The 25,973-nt window shown below is 35.9% G+C and overlaps 2 protein-coding genes and 2 long non-coding RNA genes across 4 annotated transcripts in view; 1 reads left to right on the forward strand and 3 right to left on the reverse strand.

Annotated features, from left to right (window-relative positions):
- The window catches only part of LOC134268589 (uncharacterized), a 99,128-nt gene that overhangs the window by 12,914 nt on the left and 60,241 nt on the right, over positions 1-25,973 (reverse strand). The window lies entirely within an intron of this gene.
- Positions 786-8,793, forward strand: LOC134268575 (uncharacterized). Its single transcript, XM_062750839.1, has 2 exons — positions 786-1,072; positions 7,573-8,793. Exons 1-2 carry the CDS (start codon positions 1,046-1,048, stop codon positions 8,791-8,793), a joined length of 1,248 nt encoding a protein of 415 aa, XP_062606823.1. The 5' UTR covers positions 786-1,045.
- On the reverse strand, positions 1,705-7,463 carry LOC134268586 (uncharacterized). The gene is made up of 3 exons (XR_009992395.1): positions 6,929-7,463; positions 6,018-6,074; positions 1,705-1,816 (listed from the first exon to the last, which is right to left on the reverse strand). It is a non-coding gene; the product is annotated as an uncharacterized LOC134268586 (long non-coding RNA).
- LOC134268587 (putative leucine-rich repeat-containing protein DDB_G0290503) overlaps positions 15,823-25,973 on the reverse strand; it is a 31,362-nt gene continuing 21,211 nt past the window's right edge. The window contains exon 7 of the mRNA XM_062750852.1: positions 15,823-23,282. Within this exon, the coding sequence (XP_062606836.1) occupies positions 22,959-23,282 (324 nt within the window). The 3' untranslated portion in view covers positions 15,823-22,958. The remainder of the gene's footprint in view (positions 23,283-25,973) is intronic.

Genomic DNA, 25,973 nt, shown 5'->3' on the forward strand with positions numbered 1-25,973 from the left:
TATTAATAGCCATTCTCTGTAACCACTTAAACTTCGTTGCCACGCATGGTCACCGATTTTGATGAAACTTCACCCATGCTTAGTACTTGGCACCAGAAACAAATATCAAACAAAATTTCGTTGCTAAGTGTCTCGGTTGCTATGGCAACAGCCGGAAAAGTTTGAAAAATCGAGATTTTCAGCCACTTTAAATCTTGACTGTGGCTTAATAAAAACTAGAAAAAACAAACAAACCATTCTCACAAAAACATGACACCTTGATGTCACTTACAGTGTAAAGAAACTGTTTAGAATATAATTCTCAGTAAGTGGTAACCAAGGGTACATTTGGAATACATTTAAAATGGTGAAATATGCTGAAAATAACTTAAAAGTGAATTTTTTTCTGCGTGAAGAAAACAACACTGTGGCTATGGTTACCGAGAAGGGAAAATGTTCGATTTTGTGAACTTTATATCAATATTCACTAATGGTAGGTGTTACATGCTCAAACTATTTCATTGATCACTCGCAGCGTATGCAGTTGTTATCAGCATATTGATATGTACATGATTGTTTGTTATTAAATAATTGATAAAAAGTTGTAAAAGAAATAAGTTATATGCTGTCAATCATATAATATTGTTTTAGAATCGGGTTCACTATATTTCGACCCGGTCTCGATCTCGATAGCATGTTTGAAGTCAATTATCACGTTTCGTCTTTGAACATTGTATTGTCATTGTTTAAATCAACTTAATAACGTAATAGCTACTTGTACTTATCGTATTTTGGTAGATAAAATCCCATTTTGTTTGGTTAGTAATGATTTTCTATTAGAAAACTTCTCTGCGTGCACTTTCCCTGATTTGTTTATACCGGAAGTGGCGTAGGGTCATTCCGGGTCAGCGATTGGCTAATTGAGGTTACCAGTGGGTACAGTAAAGGTATATAAAGAAGCGAAAATTTCGTCTGCTAGAGGAGAAGGGGGAGAAGTTGGGAGGATACGGAAGCCTCCAGATTATTATCTTACAAGTGCTCCCATCATTGGCAGTCATTTAAAGGGATGGCAGACCCTATGCAGACCAGATGGGTAATTATATTAGTCAAATTATATTAAATAGAGACGCTGAGATATCCCTTTGGGAGACCCATAAGTAGAGTGGGAGACCCATCGACGGGAAAACTTATGGGAGAATTTATGGGAGTTACAATTTATTATTAAAACTATATAGGTCTTACAGAATAGGCATAAATAAATTATATTAAACCAAGGAAAGTATATTTTAGTACAAGTAGCTAATTTTTATAATTATTTTGGGAGATTTAGATTTTACCTACGGGTGGTGGGAGTGACTTCACTTTATAAGAGACTGATATATATTGTATTGTGATTTTTATTATAACAATACTTACATTTAATTGTACATAGTGTAAATAAATTTTATTTGTTGAACTTTTATCCTGACTTAATTATTAATTTATAAGTTAACATACGAGAGTGGAAAGCCCACACAGTTGCCCCACTCTCTCCCGAGGTGGGAGGCGCAACACTGGTGTCAGAAGTGGGATCAAGTCCCTTTGATTGGGAAGAAATTTTCCACATTCTCGGTTAGCTTTATTAAATTCAAAATTTTACAATCATTGAAATTTCATAGTGTACAATAAAAAAAAAAAAAAAAAAAAAAAGTCACAGAAATGTCAGATTTAGAAGAGTCCGGGGAAGTCACTTTCAAACCCATAGGTCAGCAAATTTTCAGTCCCGCTGGATCCATCGCGGATAACGGGAAAGTCCCTGCTCCCACAGAAGGTATCTCAGCAGCCATGTCTCCCATATCTGAAAATGCAAATGTGTCATTAGTTAAGGTTTTACAAGAGCAATTTTCTAGTGAATTTGCAAAAATGAATCAAAAGATAGGAGAGCAATTTGTAAGCATTAGGGAAGAAATTGATGGGAGGTTAGAGAATATGCAGGAAGAGATTTTTAAGTTTAAACACGAATCCCAGAATTTATGGGAACGGGATCAAACAAGGGTAAAAGATGCCCACATAAATAATAGACCCCCGTATCAAATCCCATCACATTTAAGTAATGACAATGTTAGGGAAAATAGACACCCAAGTTCATATGACCAATATAGAGTGGGAGAAGAGAATGGGATAAATAGAGGGATGATAGGATCTCAATTCAATTTTACAGGTGACCTCCCAGAATTTAGTAGAAAAGATTCAAGGTCAGGGATGGGAGATTACCATCAGTTACCCAGTGTACCCAATATAAACAGGTTTAGCACTCCCGATCACAATGGGAACAGGAATGTGTTAACACCCACTAGGGATCCCCCGAGGGAAAGGGCTAAACCCAGGATATTTGATGGGAATGAGGATTTTGATGATTATCTCTCTCAGTTTGAGATAGTCGCAGACCTTAATAATTGGGATTACAAAACTAAATCTTTACAGTTAGCAGGTCATTTAGCTAAAGATGCATGTAGTTTGTTGGGAGAGTTGAGCCCAGGTCAGAGAAGGGATTATAATACCCTGATAACAGCCTTGAAAAGACGCTTTGGGGCCACAGAAAGATCTGAAATGTTTAGGGCAAGATTGAAAACCCGGGTGAGGGGTCAAAATGAGAGCATCTCTGAGCTGGCCCAGGCAATAAAAAAATTAACCAGACAAGCCTATCCCAGCGCTGAGCCCAGTCTCACTAACGTATTAGCATTAGACCAATTTATAGACGCGTTACCAGATCCCGACATTAGGCTGCGCCTGAGGGAGGCCCGACCTAGGGATATAAATGAAGCCGAAACTCTAGCAATTAGGTTAGAAACTTATAGGTTGGCGGATACACAGAAGTGTGCAAAGTTGAACAATGTAAACGCCATAGATGCTAGTGGGAGTGGTAACACCCAAGATTCATTTAAATTGACCAAATTATTGGGGAGATTAAATGAAAACATAGAAAGGTTAGAAAAAACAACCAGAATACAGAATCCCAGTCCACCTTTTAAAAAAGGAAATTGGAAAAATTGGAATCAGAAAAATAACCAGGGTTGGAAAGCTCAAAAATCCAGTGGTTATAATGGCCCAAATAATAAAAAGAAAATGGGAATGGTTATTCTTGGGGAAATCAAAATGGTAGCACCCAAAATCAAGGTCCCAAAAAGGGAAATAACTCAAGTTCAGTGTTATCGGGAAACAAGAAAATGGTCAATTACATGTATACATAAACTTCAGATGGGAATGGTAAGGTAAAAGTATGACATTTTATACAGTTTTCACCTCCTAAGTTTAACATGGTTTATACAATCACTCAAATAAAAGCATTAGAACTATCATATCTGGCGTATGGATCACCTTGATGAATGCGTGAAAAATTTTACAGTTCTGATCATGAAACGGCTTCGGGCCAACTCAAAAAGGAAATTGGAAAAATTGGAAATCCGGTTATAATGGCCCAAATAATAAAAAAGAAAATGGGAAATTCTTGGGGAAATCAAAATGGTAGCACCCAAAATCAAGGTCCCAAAAAGGGAAATAACTCAAGTTCGGGGAAACAGCAGGGAAACCTTCCCATGTCGGCTTCGGGGGTCGGAAATCGACAAAATTTGGGGGAAGACCCACTCCATTAGAAGAGGTTGAAATAAAACCCCGGGAAAATGAAACAAAGTTTCAAGAAATTGTAGGTGAAAATAAAAATGAATCAAATGTTAATGATACTCTTTTGACCTCAAATGAGGGAGATGGGAATGAAAAAGTTGAGAGGGATATGGGAGAGAAATCTGGCCCAAAAGAAACCCTTTCCCAAGCTACCAAAGTAATTGTTCATAATGCAAGCAAAATTGAATCAGGTATTTTTGTTCCCACACAAATCAATGGGAAAGAATGTAGATTTTTAGTAGATTCTGGGGCAGATGTTACCATTATTAGTACCCAATTTTTAGAGAAATGTTTTGAGGGGAAATCACCTTCCTTAGAACCCTATGATGTGAAACTAGTCTCTGCTACAGGGGACCCAATACCAAATAGTGGGAAATGTGAAGTCCATTTTAAAATGGGGAAAAATGAAATCACCCACAAAGTGATAGTAGCTGATATTAGATACAACGGTATCTTAGGTTTAGACTTTATGACTGAACATTCATGTGATATCTTAGTACAAAAGATGTGTTTACGGGTTAAGGGTCAAGAGATCCCTTGTTTTAGATTTAGTAGTGATGAGGTAGATTGTACCTTTAGAGTTGCATTAATGGAGGACGTGAAAGTACCTCCCAACTCAGAGTTTATTGCCCATGGTAGAATTTTGGATTCTATTCCTAAATGGGATGAGGCTTTGGTAGAGCCAAATATAGAATTTATGGGTAAACATGAAGTGTTAGTGGCTAGGACACTTGTAAACCCCACATCTGGGATAATCCCATTAAAAGTCATGAATGTGTCAGATAGGGAAATTGAACTCCATAAAAATAGTCTTATGGGAGGAATGGAGAAAGTCTCCATGTTAAAAGATGATAGTTTAGCTATATCAGAAATCAGCTTAGAAGATACCCCCACTAAATTACCAGAACATTTGAAAAATCTGTATGAAGAGTCATGTATTGGGATAACAGAAATTGAAAAAGAGCAATTAAAAGATTTACTTGTAGAGTATCAGGGTTGTTTCTCTAAAAATTCTGAGGATATGGGACTTACAAATATGGCAGAGCATAGAATAGATACTGGGAATAATAGACCCATTAAACAAGCCCCAAGAAGAATTCCTCTTGCCAAAATGCAAGAGGTTAATAGGGAAATTAAAGAAATGTTAGCTAAGGGAGTGATTGAAGAATCAGATAGTCCCTGGAGCTCCCCTATAGTTCTAGTTAAAAAGAAAGATAACTCGATAAGGTTTTGTATAGACTTTAGAAAACTCAATGAGGTAACTATCAAGGATAGTCACCCTATTCCTAGGATAGAGTCAATATTAGATGCCCTTTCGGGATCAAAATACTATTCCACTATAGATTTGAAAAGTGGGTATTGGCAGGTTAAGGTAGCAGAGGAAGATAAACCTAAAACAGCATTCTCAATCCCGGGGGGTGGTCATTGGAATTTTACTGTCATGCCATTCGGTTTGTGCAACGCGGGGGCCACTTTCCAAAGATTGATGGAAAAAGTACTCTCTCATTTGTCGTGGGAAATTTGCATGGTATATCTTGATGACATTATTGTCTTAGCCCCTAATTTTTCCCAACACCTTAGGAACTTAGAAAAAGTGTTCAGTAGATTAAAGAAAGCAAACCTTAAAATCAACCCTAAAAAGTGCAAACTTTTACAGAGGGAAGTAGCATACTTAGGACATATTATCAGCGAACAGGGAATAAAGACTGACCCTGACAAAATCGATGCGGTCCAAGATTGGCCCACACCTAAAAATGTTAGGGATGTCCGTAGTTTTCTAGGTATTTGTTCCTATTATCGGAAATTTGTTCAAGGGTTTTCTGTAATAGCTAAGCCCTTGCACAAATTAACAGAAAAATCCCAAAAGTTTGTATGGGACTCAGACTGTCAAGAAGCCTTTGACAAGTTGAAAAGAGCTTTAACCAGTAGCCCAATACTTTCTTATCCCAAGAAAGAGGGACAATATGTGATAGATACAGATGCCTCAAACACTGGCATGGGATCTGTACTATCCCAAATCCAGGATGGGGAAGAAAAAGTCATAAGTTACTATAGTAAGCTATTCAATACGGCTGAACGCCGATACTGTGTGACTAGACGGGAATTGTTAGCTATTATTCAGTCCATCAAACACTTTCACCATTATCTTTATGGGCAAGTATTTAAAATAAGAACAGACCATGGTTCATTACGATGGCTTCTGAAATTTAAGAATCCCGAAGGTCAAATAGCCCGTTGGCTAGAAACATTAGCTTCTTACCAATTTGAAATAGAACACAGGCCAGGTCGCTTGCATGGGAATGCAGATGCTTTATCCCGCAGACCTTGTGCTGATGTGGAGTGTACATACTGTGCTAAAGCAGAGGTAAAATACCTACCTGAAGAATCTACACAAAAGTGTTCAGTTGTTGAAACTAGGTCGAAACAAAAGGCACCTGAAAATAAAGAAAGTTTAATTAGCACAGAAAATTTTGATGTGGGAAAATATCAAAATGAAGACCCAGATTTAAAGCATGTTATTAAGTGGGTACAAGATGGAACTCAACCCAGTTGGGAAGATATATCCCATTTAAGTGAGACTTGTAAATTTTATTGGGTTCGATTCGAGTCTTTAGAATACAGACACAATACCTTGTACTATGTCCATGATGGGTTAGAAAGAAATTATTGTATAGTGATCCCAAAAGCTTTAGTGGGAGAAGTTTTGACCCTATTACACAATAGTACTACAGGAGGTCACTTAGGTATTAAGAAAACCCTATCTAAAGTAAGGGAAAGATATTTTTGGTACAAAATGAGTACTGATACAAAACATTGGTGTGTAACATGTGACACTTGTGAGTCTAGAAATCCCCTAATAGGAGAATAAGAGCCCCACTTCAAAAATATGTGGTTGGTGCTCCTTTAGAGAGGGTAGCAATTGACGTTATGGGACCATTGCCCAAATCCAATAAGGGAAATCTCTACATCTTAGTTATGGGTGATTATTTTACAAAATGGGTGGATGCGGTACCCATACGTAATCAGAAAGCTGTCACAGTCGCTCAAAAGTTAATTGATAGAATAGTTAGTATTTTTGGAACACCCATGCAAATCCACAGTGATCAGGGAAGATCATTCGAGTCAGATGTATTTAGGGAAATGTGTAGGATTTTAGGCATCGAGAAAACCCGAACCTCACCATATAGACCTCAGTCAGATGGGTTGGTAGAGCGGGCAAACAGAACAATAGAAAATATGTTAGCATCATTTGTTTCTCAAAATCAGAAAGATTGGGATGAACATTTACCCTTGCTCATGTTAGCTTATAGGTCAGCCCAGCACGAGTCAACTGGCGTAAGTCCATGTGAGATGATGTTCGGTAGGCATGTTTCTCTCCCAGCTGATTTAGTATTGGGAAGGCTACAACCTGAAAGTACATTAGAAATGTCAGAATATGCTTACAAATTGTCTCAATCTATGGATAAAATACATGAGTTTGCTAGGGATAAAATGAGTTTAGCTACAGAAAAAATGTTAAGAGAATACAACTCAAAGATAAATTTTCAAGGTTATGAAGAGGGAGATCTTGTATGGTACTACGCCCATAATATTAATAAAATGGGATCACCAAAGCTCCAGTGTCATTGGTTGGGACCTTACTTAATTCTGAAAAGAATCAATGATGTTATATACAAAATTAGAAAAACAACAAAAAGTAAATCCAAGGTTGTTCACTATAATTTGTTGAAGCCTTACAAAGGAAGTAATAGACCCAACTAGAAATATGGGATCTGCCTCGAAATATATGTAGCTTAGTGAATATTAAATATACTCATCATTTTGTCGGAAATTTTAGTAAATCATATTAATATGCAGTTTTATTATGCCCATTATTAATGTTTGGGATGTTGTCAGAAATGAGGGACTAAGTATCCCTTTATTACTTTACAGATCCAAAGATTCAAATGTGGACTATGCACAGAAGACAGAGAGTTCACGCAACAGAGTCACTGTGAGAGGCACATGACTGCAGTGCACTCGGGGTTCGTGTTCCGATGTGCCACTTGCGGGATCGTACTTGGACGAAAAGATCAAAAGCACGGGTGTGAGGGCAGGACCCTGCAGAGAGTGAAGAAATCAACACTCACGCTCACCATAGAGGAAGAGAAGGAGTTTGAGGCCTTCCAACGTGGGAGAGGGAGACACGTCGTGCCCTTCATGAAGGAGCTCCCCTTAGTGTTCAGCGATCAGCCGTACCACCAGGGCCAAGAAAAAAAGAGAGCAATATACACGGAGCCTCACCAAGGACGGAATGCCAAGAAGCGACCAAAGAGATCCGCACAAGCGCCAGCACTCCTGTCATCACATAGGTCCGCCCCAGCGCCTGCACTCCTGTCGATGTCGACCGAGAAGTCCATCACAGCGCCTGCGCCCTTGTCAACCAAGATGCCCACTCCAGGGCCTGCGCTCCTGTCGACCGAGAAGTCCGACCCAGAGCCTGCACTCCCATCGACTGAGAAGTCCATCCCAGTGCCTCCACTCCTGCAGTCGGAAAAGTCAACATCATCACGTCAGAGTAAGAACGATACACCGCAGAGGAGGTCTTTCAAACGATTATTCGGGGACAGTTTAAGTGACTCGTCAGATGAAGAAGATCTTCTTACTCCTGATATTTCAATAACGGAACCTCCTGTTACCTCTACACCGAGTAGAACCCTAACAACTATGACGGAGAGGGAGTTTGACAAACGAGACGTTTCGATACAGACTTCCCCCAGTGGTAGCGCACATCCCTTAGTGTCACAACAATGTATTGGTCTGGATGTTGGCGGGAAACTATTTGTGACGACAGTTGCCACTCTTACAAACCAACCTGATTCCCTTTTCGCAAGGATGATGGAGGACCCCACCTTATTACCTGCTTATAATATACTGGATAGAGGGAACCTACCAGTCTACTTTATTGACCGTGATGCCACCTACTTCGATGTCATACTCCATTACATGAGAGATGGACCGAAGAACATTAATTGCCATTTACCTAATGACGTAAGGACCTTAAGGAAAATCCACATCGAAGCGGTATATTATAGATTAGAGACGCTAGTCGAAATAATTGGTAGCCAGCTGTTTGTAATGATCTTTGGACACAAAGAGTTCTCAGAGGAATAACTGTAATTTGTGAAGATAAAATATGATTTGTGTGTTTTGGAATATATGTCCAATTTTTATAAATACTCATTCATGTCAAATGTTTTGATGATAGGAGAAGTATTGTAAATCCAACTAAGTCCAGTTCTTTTGTTTTTGTTGTTGTTGTTATAAATATCAAGTAGTTAAGGGATGGATGTAGCCGAAATGTTTTTATATAATAATTACATGTAGCATTAGTCATTGCGATGAGTATATGGATTCGAGTTAAATGTGATATGATTGATTATCATATTTTATTAATGCTACTTCTTGTCATATTATGCATGTCATTGTACATTTTAATTGCATTATTGTTTATTTTGATTCATACTTACTTCTATAACTGCAAGTGATGTTTTCAGTAGACCCAAGTCCAGTTGCATTCGGGACGAATGTTTTCTTCAGGAGGGGGCTATGTTACGAAATTCGTTTCGTCACTTTTATATATTTCATTGATCACTCGCAGCGTATGCAGTTGTTATCAGCATATTGATATGTACATGATTGTTTGTTATTAAATAATTGATAAAAAGTTGTAAAAGAAATAAGTTATATGCTGTCAATCATATAATATTGTTTTGGAATCGGGTTCACTGTATTTCGACCCGGTCTCGATCTCGATAGCATGTTTGAAGTCAATTATCACGTTTCGTCTTTGAACATTGTATTGTCATTGTTTAAATCAACTTAATAACGTAATAGCTACTTGTACTTATCGTATTTTGGTAGATAAAATCCCATTTTGTATGGTTAGTAATGATTTTCTATTAGAAAACTTCTCTGCGTGCACTTTCCCTGATTTGTTTATACCGGAAGTGGCGTAGGGTCATTCCGGGTCAGCGATTGGCTAATTGAGGTTACCAGTGGGTACAGTAAAGGTATATAAAGAAGCGAAAATTTCGTCTGCTAGAGGAGAAGGGGGGAGAAGTTGGGAGGATACGGAAGCCTCCAGATTATTATCTTACAAGTGCTCCCATCATTGGCAGTCATTTAAAGGGATGGCAGACCCTATGCAGACCAGATGGGTAATTATATTAGTCAAATTATATTAAATAGAGACGCTGAGATATCCCTTTGGGAGACCCATAAGTAGAGTGGGAGACCCATCGACGGGAAAACTTATGGGAGAATTTATGGGAGTTACAATTTATTATTAAAACTATATAGGTCTTACAGAATAGGCATAAATAAATTATATTAAACCAAGGAAAGTATATTTTAGTACAAGTAGCTAATTTTTATAATTATTTTGGGAAATTTAGATTTTACCTACGGGTTGTGGGAGTGACTTCACTTTATAAGAGACTGATATATATTGTATTGTGATTTTTATTATAACAATACTTACATTTAATTGTACATAGTGTAAATAAATTTTATTTGTTGAACTTTTATCCTGACTTAATTATTAATTTATAAGTTAACATACGAGAGTGGAAAGCCCACACAGTTGCCCCACTCTCTCCCGAGGTGGGAGGCGCAAAATTCAATGAATATTTTTTTTAACTTTTGAATACTTTGTAACCATAGTAACGTATGTAATAGTTGATTTACCAAAGATGTTTATCATGCATTTGAGACATCTGACCTTCAACTTTTGGAAACAGTCATTGCCAATTGTTTGCTTTGCCGCAAATGTTAACTATGGGGCTCTAAACATGTTTAAAAATGCCATTTTTCGAACTTTAAGACATGTTGCCATGGTAACTATAAAGCATAGCAACCAATTTTTGCCTGATTTCAGTTTAGGGTATCAATGACTTTTATCATAGAGAGTTTGGAGAAATTCTGAGACTATGCGTGCCACAGCTCCTATATAAAATTTCAAATCATTACAGAGAATGGCTCTTAAAACTTCAAATTTTTTGGCGGGTTTGATTGACACATCCTTGCACTTTCACAAAATTAAACTTATTCTTAATCCTTAGGAAAAGTTGCAATCTTGTTGTGTATTGAGAAATATAAAAACTTTTATCCAGAAAAATAATTTTATTCAGAGCAGAAGTGTTAGAAAGCAAAACTCCTTCACAAGTATCGTCATTCCGAACTAAGAGGTGGGTACAGAGTTTAGCAAATCGAGCACACTCGTGTTATGTACACAGTTTTTGTAAACATGGCAAGAGTTCTGTTATTATTGATGTTTACAATTCACCGGGTGCGTTCAATCGTCACAGTCTGCTTACCACAACTGAACGAACTAACAATATATTGTGTGTTTGTTTTGCTTTCGAACATATCTACTCTGAATTTTCTGGATTATAGTATTAATATTTTTCTTTTATAAATAACGAGATTGCCGCTTTTCCCAAGGATTAAGAATAGAATAGAATTAATATGTGAAAGAGCAAGGATGTGTCAATCAAACCCGCCAAAAAATTAAAAATTTTAATATCTTTTATATGAAATAAGATTTTTAATTAATTTTTGTGTGAAATGCTATTAAAATATATAAGTCGTAATATTATAGAGAAAATAATAACTTCAAATTTGTGTCTAAGTACATGTACCTTTAATATCACAATATGACCAAAAAAAAAAAATAGTAAGCAAAAGCCAAAAGTCAGATCGTGAAATTAAAGAGGAGAGGAGTGGATCGTCACCCTTGGCTAGCAAAGATGGTCAAATGTATGCTGGTGTCCTGTAGTCTTTTTTCAAATACAATATCCAAATATGAAACAGATATGTCAGACTCTGTGGTATCTTTTATCTAAGGCTCACCAGGTTAGATATCGTATCGACATCAGAATTGAAATTACAATTGTTAATTGATAATACGTCGTCGATATATCTAAATGTCGAGTTGACAGCCAAAGCGGATTTTTTCTTCTTTTCACGTATACGATTTTGAACATATTCTGCTCCATATGAATACAAAATAAGCCTGCTAATAACGGGGCAAAATTGGCACCTATGGGATTTCCAACTGATTGTTGGGAACCTTGCCTCCAAACACCACATAGATACTCAATGCATCTTTTTAATTTCAACTTTTCAACTTTAGAGTACTTGTGTGGACAATCAGAATGTTTTTTAACGAAATAATTTTACAAATGACCAATGACAAGATAAGTAAATTTACGAGTTCCATCTTTATTCAAAAAAGCATCTGTCAATGATATAAAAAATCCTGGAATTCAAAGGTGCATAGACACATATTTGGAGTTAATATTTTATCAAATATTCTGTATTATGATATTACGACTTGGATAGTGCAAAAGCATTTCACAAGAAAATATTTTTTTTTATAAAAATCTTATTTCACTTTGAACTCATTGAAACTTCAATTTTTTGGTGAGGTTTGATTAACACGTCCTTGCACTTTCACAACTTATAATTTTATTCTTAATAATTAAGAAGAGTGGCAATTTTGTTGTGTATTAATGAAAAATACTTAAACTATAATATATAAAAAAAAGTAAAAACGTTCGGAAGGAAAACGCGATCACAGTATATTGTCAGTCCGTGCTCAGTGGTGTGTGCAGACTTTAAACAATTGAGCAAACCAAGTGAATCGTAAACGTTAACAATAACAGAGCTCGTGCCCTGTTTACAAAAACAGTTAATGTTTCACGGGTGTATTCAATTTGTTAAACTAATTTGTACTGAAGACTGAGCATGGACTGATGACGCTTGTGAGAATGTTTTACTTTCGAACATTCTACTCTGAACTTTCTGTATTATTGTTTCAATATTTGTCATTAATACACAACAAAAGAAAGGTGAAACTTGTGTGGAAGCACCTCAGGTAGTGTAAATTTAAGTTTGTTTAAATCATGACCGCCGGGGTTAAGATGGGGCCTCAAATGTTAACATAGGAATACCTAGGAAATTTTTTTTCTCAAGAACAGCAAAGCCATGCTTGGTCATAATTATACGGAAGCATCCTATGGTAGTTTAGATTCAAATTTGTTCAAATCATGACCCAAAGTGATAGGGTGTGCCACCATGAGGGATCAAAGATTAACATAGGAATACATAGGACAAATCTAAAAAAAAAAATCTTCTCAAGAACAGCAAAGCTATGACTGGTCATAGTTTTATATTGAAGCATCCTCTTGTAGGGTAGATTCAAGTTTCTTCAAATCAGGACCCCCGAATAACAAAGCCATGATTGATCCTCAATATAAAACCAACAGAAAGGTAATGTAGATTTAAACTTGATCAAATCATGACCAACCAGGAGAGCAGAGGAGCCATTGTAGTGGATCATAGTTATACAAAGTTATACAAAGGAATATAAAGGCTATATCAATCAAAATTTTTATCTTACAAACAGCAAAGTTACTACGTATCATATTAATTTAAAAGCATCCATGGGAAGTAAAGTTAAGTTTGTTCAAATACACCCCCCTCTCTCCCCTAAACCCACTTTTATTATAACCCCCCCCCCCCCCCCCCCCGCTTAAAAAGCGGGAGAGTATATAGTAATTGGGATGTCCGTCCGTCCGTCTGTCTGTTTTACTTTGGAGTACATGTACCTATCTCTTATCCGCAACTCATCTTTTACCACTGAATGAAATTTAATTAGAATTTCACAGAATCTTTGTTTTATATTGCCATTGTGCACCTCCTATTCTACTTTTTGGTCGGGCACATATTTTTGGTTTTCCAGAGCAAAACACTGACACTGCCATTTTTTCTATAATTATATAATTCTATGATATTATCCGCAACTCCTCCTACCATAGAAAATAATACATACCCTTTTCCACATCACATCCTGCATCAGCCCAAGACACCAATATTAGGGCTGATACAGAATGTGTTTTGGAAAAGGGTATGTTTTATTATGTTTATTACACACTTACTAATAATATACGTCGCGTACAAAACACGTCAAATTGAGAAAAAAAAAATAATGCACGGACTTTTGATATGTACATACCTTATTGTCTCACACAGTTTGAGTATGTTTCTACTCGCTTATTCAAATGTACCCGATCTGTAGTGTGAAACAATCTTTTGTCAGTTAGTTGATCCTTGCAATCAAAACGTTAAAATTCAGTGAATGCAAACCCTCAAAAATTTGTTTTATCAACATTACTGTTTTATAAGGTTTAATTTGCAAGGTTGTGATATTGATCCGTATCAGACCCACGGATCCATATCAGCCCTGCAGGGCTGATACGTACGGCTATTGTAATGTCAGGCATATCGCATATATATGCAAAACTCCTGTATTTATTAGTAAGTATGTAAAAAATGAATAAAATTTAATGATACTTTCACATATTCTTTATTACACAATGGCATTGTGCACCTCCTATTTTACTTTTTTATCTGACACTTATTTCGGGTCTCCATGAGCAAAAAAGGGACTTCGTCATTATAATCATACGGGAGGCGGGGGTATCATTTAGTGAGCTAATTACTCACAGTACCTCTAGTTTTTTAACTTTTCAATACTGAACTGAATTTTGCTTTTACCTATCAAGTTGCTCAGGTGAGCGATGTGGCCACAGGCCCACGGACCTCGTGTTTATATTTGTATCAAATACAGACTAGCTGTACTTTGCACACTGAGCTCACTAAATGATACCACCCGCCTCTCATATGATTATAATGGCAAAGTCCATGTTTTGCTCTGGGAGAAATAATTTTCAGATCAAAAAGTAAAATACAAGGTGCAGATTGGCCTTGTGTAATAAAGAATATGTCAGAGATGGGTATCCTTTGATTTTATTGAAAAAAATAAAGCGTAAAAGACAGACGTACATCCCGATTACTGTATAGGGGGAAAATAACTCGCGGTGTTAATATTCGCTTTATTCACGGTGATAATAAATCCGTGAATTCAAGAAACAGTGAATAATTTTTCAATAATCTCCATGTTTTATTTGGAAATTTGAGAACAGACTACGATAGGTTTAAATACATTTACATGTACCACAATACATGGTCATTTCAGTAATTACGAGTAGTATACACTCGTCATCCAATTATTTTAATTAGCACGCTTCACATTAATTCAAGTCAACAGATAATAACCTGTATTTGTTAAAAGGCTTTTTAATAGCCAACGCAACATGTTTCATCAATCAAAACACGTGGGCCATGAGTTTTGATTATCTGTGCGTAACTAATTTTAACACGCACGGTGTTTGCATTATATTACCTGCATATAAATCATGCATATTATAGTTTTTATCGACATTTTGATTTAAAAAAAATAATTCAAATAAATATCGAACTTACTGAAGATTTGGAAGGATATTAATTTATTTCGTCGACCTACATGAACACATTTATCACGTTTATTACCGTCCAGTGGTTTTTCGCCGCGGTGTATTAAAGATCTTGGGGTGTACATGCACTCATCGTAATAGAATATAGGAGAGTCATTTGACGTTTATAGTCAAGGACTTTTGATAACTACACCTGTTTTAATTAATCGTCAATTATTTAATACTTCTAATTATTTTATAATGCATATGATTTCAAACGCATGTTTTACAGCAGCAGCGGTGACATTTCTCCACAACTTCGCTCAAATATCCGTTGTCCGCGACGCCATGACGTGACGTCACGGGCGCGTCCATTTACACAAAAAGGAACAAACTGCCTGAAATGCAAATCTAGATGATTGAGGTCATATGCGAAAAGAAACTAGAGACAAGTTAGTAGACATTCAAGAAAATTTAAAACGGGGAGGTACAACTACTTGTACTCGTATCTAAACGTAATATCGTTCTCTCTAGTTAATTGTGTATGATTGTTTTTTTTTTTTTTTGTTCCTTTTGGATAAATGGACCGCCCGTGACGTCATGTCATGGCGTCGTGGACAACCGCTGCACTCCTTGTGCTATTATTATAGGTATTATGTATCTTTTTTATTTACCGAAAATTTCGGCAAAATTGATAGGTATGCGAACTCCTGTGGTTACATCGTGGCTTACCAGCAGGTTCTCGTTGTGACAATCTGATTTAAATCAGATCCTTTGATCCGCTCACAGAGATCGCTACACAAGGTAGCGATCTATGAGAGCGGATCAAAGGATCTGATATCGATTTTACCGGTAATCAGATTGTCGTTGTGTGGTTGGAAAGTAAAATTCACACTTGAAAAATTCATAAAATTTTGTGCTGGTTATATGAACGTACAATAAAAGTTGAAAAAAATATAATGATAGTTAATGCAGTTGAATTCATTTTTAAGTCATTGCCTGTTTAATATGAGATGTTATATAGACCTTCCTTGATAAATGAAAGGATTGCAAAACAATCCTCTCCAAATAATCTATTATATCGAACCACTTGATTAGTGTCGAGTCAAATGGTTTGAAGTACATGGCCTATCAAAGTCATTTTCTTTGAAAAACAAAAGAAAGTAACATAATGAAAACACATACAGTGTACAGCACATAATTATGAACACACATGTGACAGCATAATGCACTCTAGAACCACAGCATATAATTATGAACCCACAACATAGTACCACAGCATATAATAGACACACTGCATATAATAATGAACACTCAGCATATAATAATTGAACAAGAGCATAAAATGCAAGCTAATTCAGAGAAAAATACAAGCTAATTCAGAGAATTTGTGTCCCCCGCTTAGGGAAAAAGTAAACCATGTGCAGGGGGTGGGGGGGGGGAGGTTTCGGATCCCCTTGACTGAATTTTTAGAATTATTAAATGTATACTGAAGCAAATAAAATATGCTAATATGGATATAAAGGTTTGATTGATTATTCTTTTTTATGTGTGTAGATGATTCTTTTATTATGGAATATTTATCACACTGTAATGATGATTTTATGTGTTTGTACAAGCCAGACCTCATAAATTTTTCATTTCCCATGCTGAATACTATCATTTAGTAAAAAAAAAAATGTATTTCGAAAAAAAAAAATTGGATCATCAGGAATTCGATCCCGGGCCCTCTCACATGTTTCAGTTTCAGTTTCTTTATTTCTTTAAGCCAACTGGCCCATCAGAGTTATACAACAAACATGATAATAACAAAAAGAAAAAACATACAGAGAGAGTGAACGTAAAGAACACATACATTGGAATAATTCTATACATCAATTTTATTTTTTTTTCTTAACATTGTTGCTGCGTTCAAAAATTTGCCCAAATTTACGAGATCTTTAATATTATGGGAACTTAACAGCTGAATTGATTTAAAGACACTAGGCCTAGTATAATAATACTTTTTCAAAAATTTCTTTCTTATATCAATATACAATGGACATTTCAAAAGAAAATGAAATTCATCTTCGATATCATGGAGATTACAACATGTACATTATACAATTATTGCTGTTTTTTGAGGTCAATACAATGATTTAGCCATCTGAGGAGTGCAATATTCACTGAGCCCGAAGGGCGAGGTGAATATTATACTTCGAAGATGGCTAAATCATTGTCTTGACCGAAAAAAAACAGCAATAATTGATTTATTATATGATTCACTGATAAAATAATACATCTCATTACTTGTTTGCATTTAATTAAGTCCTAGCCAAATACGAGAGAGAAGCAGAATTAAAATGTGAATAAACCTTACCAATCGTATCAATTTGAAATGGATTTTTTTTATCAATTTTAGTTGCCATGAAAAAATATATAATGTCAGTCTTTTTTATAGGATAGATTTTGAAAGGAAGGAGTATTATCAGGAAAAAATGACTGCCAAAAAATTAAAAAAAAATTGTTGTTCAGTAAAAGTGTTGGAGGGGGACCCCCCTCTTACCACCCTCACCCTAAAATATATATTCGTTTATGTTTTGTTCACATGAAAAAAAAACATAGTCGTTTAAATAGCTTTCCAAAATAATTTGTATCAATTTGGAATTTCCCAATTTATTTTTAGATCAATGTAGAGGAAATAAATCCTTGTATTGACCTGGAACGTCACGTGCAGGTCAATACAACATAGTATTTTTCTAACATAGTTGGATCTCAGCCAATCAGAGAAATGGAAATTATTCAATCATATAATAAAATCTATTATTTTTAGGTACGTTATGGTGTCGACCTGTTTCAATATTCATGTGAAGCGACAGACATACCACTAGACCACGAAGCCGCGTTATGTGGGGAAAATTATATACGAACATTAAGTCACATACATGTATACTAGTATATTCACGTTCGATATATTGTCAAAATTTTACACAATGCATGTTGTCTAATTTAACCTTTATTAAACAGTTCTAATAGATGTAATAAGAATATAAAGTCCGCCGAGAACCTGTTTTATATGTAACAACTCTCCTTCATGCCCCTGTGCTAAAAACAGCGACATGTAATACAATCAATACTAATAAAACAAACGGGGCGGGACATTTTGAGAGGAATGAGAGAGTTCCTAAGGACTTTTGGTATAAAATTACATTGCAAAAGCTCAACATCCTCTTGAAATATCGCCCGAAAACGATAGTGTTACACACAAACAGAATGTATACATTTATGACCTTAAAGTTTGACGTTTTGACCTCAAAATCAATAGGGGTCTTCTTTAGTCCATAGGGAGTTGCTATGCAAAGTTTCATTGCAAAAGCTCAAAGGGTTCTCGAGATATCGTGTGGAAACGAAAGCGTTACAGACAGACAGAAAGACGGACGGACGGACGGACGAACAAACCCAAATTAATATCCCCCACTTTTCAAGCGGGGGACAAAAATTATCCAACATAAGGCAGCCATGGCGTTCCATATCCGCAGGCTGACTAATCGTTAATGTCATGTTTCTGATCAATAGGTCTCAGCAATCCAAAAAAAAAAAAATTATTGTCTCAGGCAAGCCCCTCCATATCTAATTGTAACTCTCTTGTCTATATGTTTTGTGGTATGCATATGCAAATTACTGTACACAAGGTTATTTTCGCCCCTTTGCAAACAATTAACCCCGTTTTAAATACGCTAAGTAGCAGTCTTGTTTAAGATTTGATACTGTTTACTTTGAATTCACCCCTTTTTCACCCCACATCCGACAAATTTGAAAGGGGCGAAAATTTCAAGCATACAATATACATTCCAGGTTGCAAGGTTAACATGGTTAAGGAGCTACCATATTTCAAGACTTATGATTTCAGTTACTTTCGATAAACAAAATTTCAAATTGAAATGGAGGTAACAGAAAAGACGGAAGCTATAGAATATTATACAATTATTCAATGTCTGAGCAGGCAATAGACTCAGAATAAATTCGAAACCCAGATCGGTTTTTCCGAAATACGTTGCGCAGTCTATGGACTGGCAGTAAATAGATCGGTTTCAAAATGATACGAAAAACTAAAAACACATACAGAATAGATGAAAATATTAAATCTCTAATAAAACAACATAATCTATTTGATTAAGTATTAAATGAAAATATTAAATCTCTAATCACTAATAAAACAACAAAATCTTTTGACTATGTAGGTGATAAAAGATTTTATTCTAAGATGTAACAAGAGGCCCATGGGCCACATCGCTCACCTGAGAAGCTTTGACAATTCTGTCCTTTACTAGATTTTCCCCTTGTAATACAAATTGTGACCCCACCCTACCCCACTTATCATAATTTAGACAATTTGAAATCTACACTACCCCAGGATGTTTCCATATAAGTTTCAGCTTTTCTAGCCAAGTTGTTATTAAGAAGAAGATTTTCAAAGATTTTTCCTATATATTTCTATGTAAAACTTTGATTCCCCATTGTGGCCCCGCCCAATCCCAAGGTGTCATGATTTGAACAATTTAGAATCTACACTATCCCAGGATGCTTCCACATAGGTTTCAGCCTTTCTGGCCCAGTGGTTCTTGAGAAGAAGATTTTCAAAGATTTTTCCTATATATTTCTATGTAAAACTTTGATTCCCCATTGTGGCCCCGCCCAACCCCCGGGGGTCATGATTTGTACAATTTAAAATCTACACTACCCTAGCATGCTTCCACATAAGTTTCAGCTTTTCTGGCCCAGTGGTTCTTGAGAAGAAGATTTTCGAAGATTTTTCCTATATATTTCTATGTAAAACTTTGAATCCCCATTGTGGCCCCGCCCAACCCCCGGGGGTCATGATTTGTACAATTTAGAATCTACACTATCCCAGGATGCTTCCACATAAGTTTCAGCTTTTCTGGCCCAGTGGTTCTTGAGAAGAAGATTTTCAAAGATTTTTCCTATATATTACTATGTAAAACTTTGATTCCCCATTGTGGCCCCGCCCAATCCCCGGGGGTCATGATTTGAACAATTTAGAATCTACACTACCCCAGGATGCTTTCACATAAGTTTCAGCTTTTCTGGCCCAGTGGTTCTTGAGAAGAAGATTTTTTAATGACCCCACCCTATTTTTGTCTTTTCTTGATTATCTCCCCTTGTGAAGGAACTTGGCCCTTCATTTTAACAATTTAAATTCCCCTTCACCCAAGGATGCTTTGTACCAAGTTTGGTCAAAATTGGCCCAGTGGTTCTTGAGAAGAAGTCGAAAATGTGAAAAGTTTATGGACGGACAGACGGACGGACGACGGACACAATGTGATCAGAAAAGCTCACTTGAGCCTTCGGCTCAGGTGAGCTGAAAAAGGTTTTTTAATTCCTTGAACATTATCTAACAGATCTTGCACATTTACTATTAACAAACATCACTATAAAACAAGAAGCTCAGAAGCCACAACGCTCATAAAAATCACTTATGTCCTGCTATTCTAAATAAGATTTTGCCCTAGTAGCCCCACCTTATCTACAAGGGACATGATTCGACCAATTTAAAATATATATTACCTCATGAAGTCTTCACGTAATTTTTAGACTTTAAAATATTTTTTCTTTTAGACATATTTAAATGTAAAAGTTTGAATCCCCATTGTTGTTCCACCCTACCCAAAGGAGGCATAATTTGAACAATTTAGAATCTTCATTGCCAAAAGAAGCTTCTACAAAAGTTTTCATATTTCTGGTCCCGTTTTTAGTGTGCATCCTTAGATATATCGTCCATGCAAGTTTGGAAAACAAACAGCTTATACTAGTTACTTGGAAATGAGACCTGGATCATAAACTTTAATCTGTTCATTCATCCGGAAAACATAGGTCAGATCCAACATCTGAAGCAAGCCTGGAAGTATCATCCTTAGATGTATCATCCATGCACGTTTGGACAACATAGGGTTTATAGTTACTTGGAAATGGGACCTGCATCATAAACATTAACGTGTTCACTCATTCGAAAAATATAGGTCAGATCCAACATCTGAAGCAAGCCTGGTAATGCATCCTTAGAGGTATCATTCATGCAAAGTTGAGTCAACATTGGGTTCATAGTCACCTGGAAATAGAACCTCCACCAAAAACTTTAAATGTTTACTCAACCGAAAAATATGTGAAATCCAACATTCGAAGCAAGCTTGGTAGTGTACATCTTTAGATGTACCATTCATGCAAGTTTAGTCAACATGGGGATTATAGTTCCTTGGGAATGAGGCCAGCACCAAAAACTTAAACCTGCACAGAAAAATTAAACCTGCTCCAAAAACATCAATCTGGTCATTCCTTTGCTGAAATTGAAGCATCTGAAATCTTGGCTGGTAAACGAGCACACTAGAAGCATCCTTCATGCATATCTGACCCATGTAGGGCATAGAGTTACTTAAAAAGAAAACTGCACCAAAAACTTTAACCTGGGAAGCCAACACCGACGCCGAGGGTATCCCAAAAGCTCCCCCTCAAATTTTCGTTGAGGTGAGCTAAAAATGTAACTTTAGTGAAACCCTTGCAATTTAAAGGTGATAGCTGATAAATAACTACAATATTAATTGGAGTGTATCCATTTCATAGAAAAAAGAAAATTGTGCCCATACCCTTTGGGAGGAAAAATATCTTTTGTTTGTGTTTGCGTTCTCTCTGTTTGTTCTAATTGTTCAAAAAACTCAGAAAGACTATTCAACTCTATGAAGCATTTGACCTTTACAGAGCATGCTTAAGCAATCAGTATAGTGTTTGCAGGAGTTAATTTTTAATAATATTAATTTTGTGTAAAAAAAAAAAAAAAAGAAAGAAAGAAAGAAAAAAATTAATTTAAAATAAATCATGCATCCCTCTAGTGAAATAATAGGTATTGTTGCAATTAGATTATCAAACATAATTTTTGTTTTATTATTATAAATACATAGTCACTGCATTGAAAAAACACCACATGACAGTATCTAGATTGTTCCACAAACTTGGGGCATCAGGAAGATGGATGGATTTGGTATAGACAAGGGACTGGATAGATACTATGCGATACTAAAGTCAATCGCTGTATATTAGTTGATTTCTAAATCAGAGATTTTAAATTGATTTCTAAATGGGGGTATTTAAATGTTCACCTTTAATTCCATAATTGCATAATACTGACGAGTAAAGAAGAACATTTCATAAAATAATGCATTAATTATGGGGTGTATACTGCCCAACCAATCACATGAACCCTTGATCCTAGGTCCACATATTTCATAGTTTTGGAAGATGCAGTCTTGATGTTCATTATGGTGCACAAATTTCTCTGCTAAATGCCAAGGAGCACAAAAATTTGAAAATTTTGTAACAGGCATACTTTCTTATCAAAACAACCTCTTTGTATAATAGACAGAAGCAGAAAAGAAGATTTGTAAAGAAATGCACTTCCACTATATAATCAATTGAGCCCCCTCTGGCAGAACCTCTGACCCTGAGGCCACAAACTTCACAATTTTGGAACAGGCACCTTTGGACATCATGCACCTGATTTATCAATGATTTTCGGAGAATTTATGCATTTGCACTATACTCCACCCTTTTTCCAGAATCCCTGACAGGGCCAATAAGTTATAAAATGTTGTCTAAGCGTAGATAAAATTTTTAATTATATCACTTATTTTGATGGTTTGATCATTACCCCCTAATGCCAAGGGGGGCAAGGACTATGAAATACTTAGTATATAATTTTTGTTCACCTTCATTCAATATGGTATAAGCATAAAAAAGATTGGAAATGGCTCAATGGTTTCAGAGAAGATGCTGAAAATATGCTGAAAATATCCAGGTTGTAATGGACAATATATGAATTTATGATTGCAATTATTATGAATCAGACACACAATTTCTCTGGATAAAGGATATGTTTTTGAACACAAGGCAAAAGGGCAAATGTGTTTGGTACCAGAGAATTCATGATTGCATTTATAATGAATCAGACTCACAATTTTTCTGAATATCAACACTGTCAAAAATCTTTCTTTGATTTTCTCTTTGTGTATTAATGTTTTCTTGTAATTGGTTTACTCTTTCTTCAAAGTTTTTTATTCTTTCTTCAAGATTATTCATATTGCCTTTAATCATACTTCCAAGTAGAGTCACATCTTGATTAAGTTGTTTTATTTTCTTCTCAGTATTATGCAAGATACCTACTCCAGTCACACTATGAATATCCTCTCCTAATTGGCGAATTTCTTCTTTTAGTTCCTTGATTTTTGACTCCAGAATCTCCAAACGCCCTGGATTTTTCTGAAATTAAAAAAATAGGTAATCAAAGATTTCTAAGCTCACCTTGACAAATGTTTTCAGTTTAAATAATACAAATCTCATATTAAATATTCTTTATAGTTAGTATCCTGATAACAATATTCATGTATTTCTGTTTGAGTTCATTGGGAGTTGACCTGTTCCAAAATCACTAATCAAGAAAATGTCTCTTCCTACATCCAATGCAAGTTTACAATTGTCAATCCCTATATGCAAGTGAAATCATAAAAGGCCATAAAATAACAAAGATACCCCAATAACATGAGCTTGGTCACTGATTTGTAAAACGTAGGTCAGATCCAGCAACCATATCAAGTATGGTAGTGTCCATCCCTAGATCCATGCAAGTTTGGTCGAGATAGGGATTCTAGTCATTTGGGAATGGACTTTCTCCAGAAACTTTAACTTTTCACTCATCTGAAAAATGTAGGTCAGATCCAGCAACCGAAGCAAGTCTGGTAGTGTCCATCCCTACATGCATCATCCATGCAAGTTTGGTCCAGGTAGTGCTATTAGTTACCTGTGAATGAACCTGCTCTAAAAACTATTAATTAACCTGGTCACTCATTGTCAGATCCAGCATCCGGAGCAAGTCTGGTAGTGTTCATCCCTACATGCATCATCCATGCAAGTTTGGTCCAGGTAGGAATTATAGTTTCTTTGGAATTGGCCTGCTCTAAAAACTTTAAGGTCAAGATCTTGTAAATGTCTTTTTGATGCTAGATCCATAATGACGTCATAATCAGTTTCAACTTTCTTTTTCCCGTACTTTACGGCTCTAATGCAGTTATGAAGAAAATATTTTCATTGAATTCAACTTGAAATCACATAAAAATAGTCCCGATACCTATATTTAATTTGATATTATTTTAAAAAGGAGGCCAAGAACATACAAATTACAGTTTTTTGAAGGACTGAAGACAATCTGGATACATGCTCTTTGTCTGATAAGGAAAAACTCCCATTTTCATGATTTTCTTAATTTTTCATTGGAAATGACAAGAATATGGTTTTTTCATCTTGTTAACCTACAAACTATGCCCCGAAATACAAGGCTAAAGTGATAAAGAATCATTAAAGGAATTTATCTCTTAAATTTGATAAATCTGTAGGCACCTTTCATTTACTAGATCTTGACCTTAAACTGGCCTTTATCTTGAAAATATAGGTCAGATCCAGCATCCAAAGCAAGTCTGATAGTGTACATCCCTAGATGCATCATCCGTGCAAGTTTGGTCCAGGTAGGGCTTATAGTTACTTGGGAATGGTCCTGCTCCATCACTAGATGCATTGTACATGTAACAAACTAAATTTAATCCCTTAAGATACCCCTATTTTGTGGGGAGCCATTCTATTAGCTATTTCATCTACTTGAGAGCTCGTGTTCGGGTAGTATCCGAGAAGTAACAACCGAAAATATACCTGTTTGGCTTGTTGTGTTGAAAAAGCCGGGGCGGGTACTTGAAGTACTTCAGGTATTTGAAAATGTAATTTGTGAAATGTTTTTTCTTGTTGCAGTCTACATCTTAGTATAGTTGTTTTACTATAATAAAACTAATTACATAAACAATAGCCAGTCGTGCAGTGTGAAAGGGAGAGGCTTGCATTGGTTATGCAGTTACAACTGCAAATGTGAGAAAGAGTAAGACAGAGTATGACAGCCACGACGGACACCTCGGGACCAAGCAATTTAAAGTAATGTATTTTTTTTGTCCCCCGCTTTCACGAAAGCAAGGGGACATTAAATCTCATCCGTCTGTCAGATTGTAGTCAGTCAGCTATGACTTTCATTTTTCACCTGTTTATTCCTTTAGACTAGTTCTTTCTTTGGGTACCAGCAAATTTGACCTTTTGACCTTGACCTTTGAGTTTGACCAACTTTTACACAAAAAATTTAAACTTTTACTTTGGCCATAACTTTTGAATGGTAAGAGCTAGGGCTTTCAAACTTCAGATATGCGAAAAGACCTTTCATTGGAAACCAATAACTTTGACCTTTTGATCTTGACCTCGAAGATTTCCGAAGTTATGAAAAAACTTTAACCTCTGCCAAAATTTTTGAAGGATAAGGGCTAAGACTTTTATACTTCACATATTTTATCCTTGTGATGAGACCTTCTATTCGATGCCAACAAATTGGACCTCTTAATCTTGATCTGGAGTTTGACCTGCTTTTTAAAAACTAAAACCTTGACCCTAACTTTTAAACGGTTTGGGCAAGGGCTTTCATACTTCACAAATGTAAAACTTGTTGTATGACCTTTCATTGGTTATAAAATAAACTTTGACCCATTTGATTTTGACCTTTGACCTACTTTTAAAAAACTTTAACATTGTCGTTAACTTTTAAAAAATTCAGGCAAGGGCATTCATACTTCACCTACATGCATGTAATACTTGTGGCAAGACATTCCATCAAAATTGACCTTTTGACCTTGAACTTGGAGTTTGACCCACTTTTACACAAAAAATCCAAACTTTTACTTTGGGAATAACTTTTGACAATAAATACTAGGGCTTTTCTATTTTACATACGTACTTTTTTGCGACAAGACCTTTCACTGGATACCAATAACTTTAGTATTTGACGTTGACCTTGAAGATTTTCGTGCTAATGAAAAAATTTTAACTTTGGCCATTCCTTTGAACGGTAAGGGCTAGGGCTTTCACTTT

Source organism: Saccostrea cucullata, unplaced genomic scaffold (genome assembly GCF_032062105.1).
Source record: "Saccostrea cucullata isolate Sc308-1 unplaced genomic scaffold, CSIRO_AGI_Scuc_v1 ctg987, whole genome shotgun sequence".
In the NCBI taxonomy this organism is placed as follows: Eukaryota; Metazoa; Mollusca; class Bivalvia; order Ostreida; family Ostreidae; genus Saccostrea; species Saccostrea cuccullata.

Bases quoted from the DNA above. Each gene is read 5' to 3' on its own strand.
- LOC134268575 (XM_062750839.1), top strand. From the start codon at position 1,046: ATGGCAGACCCTATGCAGACCAGATGG. The intron at 1,073-7,572 runs GTAATTATATTA...ATTACTTTACAG, and splicing joins ACCCTATGCAGACCAGATGG to ATCCAAAGATTCAAATGTGG.